Here is a 3,615-nt window from a genome sequence, read left to right as displayed (position 1 = left end):
TAGACTAGATATTATAACTGTAATTCCTGCTTGATAACTGCTCTATTATATGTAATTTTACTATGTTAAAGTTAAAACCTTCCTTTTTGATTAGACAAAAAAGGGGAAGTGCTATGGGATGTCTTTCTGTATGCTGTGAATATGTGTTGCTATGATTGGTTAATAAAGAAGCTGCTCTGGCTTATGGCGAGTCAGGTTAGAGCCAGGCAGGAAATCCAGGAGAGAGATGGGAAGAGGAAGGGTATAGTGAGGAGTTACCAGCCAGATACAGAGGAAGCAAATTGACAAGGCAGAACTGAGAAAAGGTACAGAGCCACGTGGCTCAACATAGATAAGAATTATGGGTTAATTTAAGTGTGAGAGCTAGTCAGTAATAAGCCTGATCTAATGGGCAAATAGTTATAAACAATAGTAAGCCTCTGATCGATTATTTTATAAGTAGTTGTGGGTCTGTGGGACTGAGTGGGACTGGAGAAACCTTCTGGCTACATAAAACAAAAAGAAACAAATCAGAATATAAACAAACAGAGAAGAGCCAAAGAAAGAGAACAAGAAACACATATATGCAGCACAGAGACTCACACATTCCTAGACACAGGAATCCCATAAAAATGCAAAACCAGAAGCTAGAAAATATAAACTAATGTACTATAAAGTGTACGAGAGAGAGAGAGAGAGAGAGAGAGAGAGAGAGAGAGAGAGAGAGAGAGAGAGAGAGAGAGAGAGAATATCCTGATAAAACATTATGTGACAAAGAATCTCCAAGATGCCACTGACTTCATTTTGTCTTGGTCATCTAAGGCTGAACATGAAGCCTGCTCTTAAGAGTTGTTTGTATCCCCAGTGAGAATTCACTGGAAAAAATCTAATGTTCCATTTACCAGTGGTTTTCAATTGGAGATAGCTTCTGAGTTAGGGATGGAGGCTTGTGTCCATTTCTCCTCTCAGCCTTGGAACACCATCCGGCATAGACCTGTGCAGGTACTATGCATGGTCTCTGCATTGTGTACCAGTGTGATTTTCTTTGATTGTCTTCACCTTCTGGTGTGCTCATCAGGAAGGAGATTATGCCTGGCACTGGAAACCTAGCCAGCTTCTGGGGCTAGTGAAGTTATGAACCTTAAAAATGATCTACAACTGACACTTTTCTAGACCAGCGTAATTCTTCACTACATTTTAAATCTCATCCTTATACCCACAGATAAATGTATATAGTATCCCTCATCAAAGAAGCTTTGATACAGAAAATTGTAGCATGAATTCTAATTGGTATTAATTAATAAAAACCCAGAGTCAGATATCAGGGTGAAAGCTGAAAGATCAGAGAAACAGAGCAACCAGCCACTATTTCTTACCTCTATGAAATTCTCAGCATGAAAGAGAGTGAGGTCCTGTCTCCTGCCATCTTATACTCCTTTCTCTGGCCAGCCATATCACTTCCTGTCTCAACCTCCCTAGTGCTGTGATTAAAGGCTTGTATGCCTCCCAAGTAATGGGAGCATAGGCATAAGATTGCAAGTTCTGGGATTAAAGGTGTGTGTCACCACTGCCTGGCCTCTACAGCTAACTAGTGCCTGTCTTTGCCCTCTAATCTTCAAGCAAGCTTTATGTGTTAGAGCATACACAAAATATCATCAGAAAAATTTTTCTTATCCTTAAGAACTAACTAGTAACAAAGAGTGACTGCTATATGGTTACAAGGTGTCATTCGGGTGTGATAAAAACATTCTAGAACCCAGTAACAGTAAGTCATGGTTACACAACATTATACATACACTGAATTTTGCTCCTTAAAATTGTTACCTCAATGTTACAGGACTGTTACCCAACTGAAAATGAATTTAAAAGTAGTGATCTTTTAAGAATACTTATGCTGATGGTACAGAATTCTAAATATTGTACATGTAATTTCTATCATGCTCTTGACCCCTGGTCACAATTTTCTGCCTCACCAACACCTGAGTTGGATTAATATTTTTGTTCATTGTCCTTCCAGGAAGTTGTAGGTTTTATCATCCAACCTGAAGCACTCTGTGTACATTCTTTGCCTGATACTAATTACTTATTTCTCTTCTTAGAAATTATTTTGTGCAAGTATATAGAGAACAGCCTCCATTCCAAGGACTTCATTATATTATCATACAATGCAAAGTTCTGCATATTGACAATATTTCTTTTTTTCCAGGTTCATAATTTATTGTACAAATTGAATATTACATGATGAGTTGACATCAGCTTCTTCAGGCAGGGGACTTAACAGATGAGGCCAGACATTTCAAAATCCATTTATGTTGCTTTTACAGCTGGGGTTTTTTTAGGCCTTAACTTGAAGTATAAGACCAACAAAGCAATGCCTCCATATGTGGCCAGTACACACTGAGAAAAAAAGAAAGATGTAAATGAAAGTTGTCACAGCTCTATTATTCTGAGATATAAATGCTTAAAGATGTAATTAATACTTACATTCATTCTATCTGTGAGAGTGTAAGAGTTGAAATACTTTTTAATATCAGTGAACTGGAGTTGACCAATACTTTCTGAACTAGCCATGACTTCTATCTTCACCCAAATCACAAATTCTGCAGCTAATGTCCTTCAACAAACCCAGCTAACAGCTCAGCCCAACCAGAAGACCCTATTTCTAACCTTTGACTTTTAAATGGATGTTGCAAAAAAACTGTTACAAACATTGTCTTAATATTGACAAACATATTTTACTACTGTGTCTATTTTCCAGTTTTTTGCTGTTACAATGTCCTATACCCTATGAAATTTTTATTTCCATTTCCTCTCCAATGTTCTACCTCCTACACTACCTGATGTTAGTGGCTTATAGGAGTTTCATAGTGAGCATCTTTAAGCCTTTAAATGTGCTTATGACTGTTATCTGATTATCCAACCTTATAAAATGGTTTTTTAAATCTCTCACTTGTCTCTCATCTCAACTTGATTGTTTATGCTTTTCTGAATCTATAGATTATATACATTCTATCCTATGAGAATAATGCTGACTTTTATTTTGGGCACCCTATACTAAGCAGACTAGTTTTCAGGCATTCCCGTCCCTGTCTTCCTCAGTTGAAATCCATTCTTTTAAATCTTCTTGAAGTTGCATCTTAGACCCATTAGAATTATGTTTTTATTCTCTCATCCACAGAGATGCCCAATGCCTGCATAACTGCGATAACACAGAGGCCAGCAATCACCCTTTCTGCAAGCCTTTTTTCCTTAGGACTTTGGGAGTTGCTGTGTTTTCTGCCATGGCCTTCATGTCAAAAGGTCTCAGACAGACTGATTTCCTTTCTCCTCATAAGGATTTTACCCTTCATGTTGTTACAAATATTATTTTTAATCTCTGAATTACAGTACCTTTTTAGAATGCAATCTCAGTTTTAATCATTCTACATCATTTGGAGGTATCATATGACTTTTTTGTAAAACTTTAAATTATATGTTTAAGTACCATCCATTTATGTTTCACTGATTGTAAAAGCTTCAGGGATTCCTTTCACTTATCTACATTTCTTGGTTCAATCTCTGAATTTTTATAGATTTCTGTTAAATTTTGCTTACTTCCTCTAAGTCAGTCTTCATAGTTATAGAACATTTCAGCAA

General features: G+C 36.8%; 1 protein-coding gene across 1 annotated transcript; it reads right to left on the bottom strand.

The window, feature by feature from the left end:
- Positions 1 to 2,260: 2,260 nt before the first annotated feature.
- On the bottom strand, positions 2,261 to 2,550 carry LOC131895544 (ATP synthase membrane subunit K, mitochondrial-like). The gene is made up of 2 exons (XM_059246028.1): positions 2,464 to 2,550; positions 2,261 to 2,376 (listed from the first exon to the last, which is right to left on the bottom strand). The coding sequence occupies exons 1-2, from the start codon at positions 2,548 to 2,550 to the stop codon at positions 2,287 to 2,289; spliced, it is 177 nt and encodes a 58-aa protein (XP_059102011.1). The 3' UTR covers positions 2,261 to 2,286.
- Positions 2,551 to 3,615: the final 1,065 nt, after the last annotated feature.

Source organism: Peromyscus eremicus, chromosome 1 (genome assembly GCF_949786415.1).
Source record: "Peromyscus eremicus chromosome 1, PerEre_H2_v1, whole genome shotgun sequence".
NCBI lineage: Eukaryota > Metazoa > Chordata > Mammalia > Rodentia > Cricetidae > Peromyscus > Peromyscus eremicus.
Note: the sequence above shows the minus strand (reverse complement) of the source record. Positions and strands in the feature narration are given on the sequence as shown.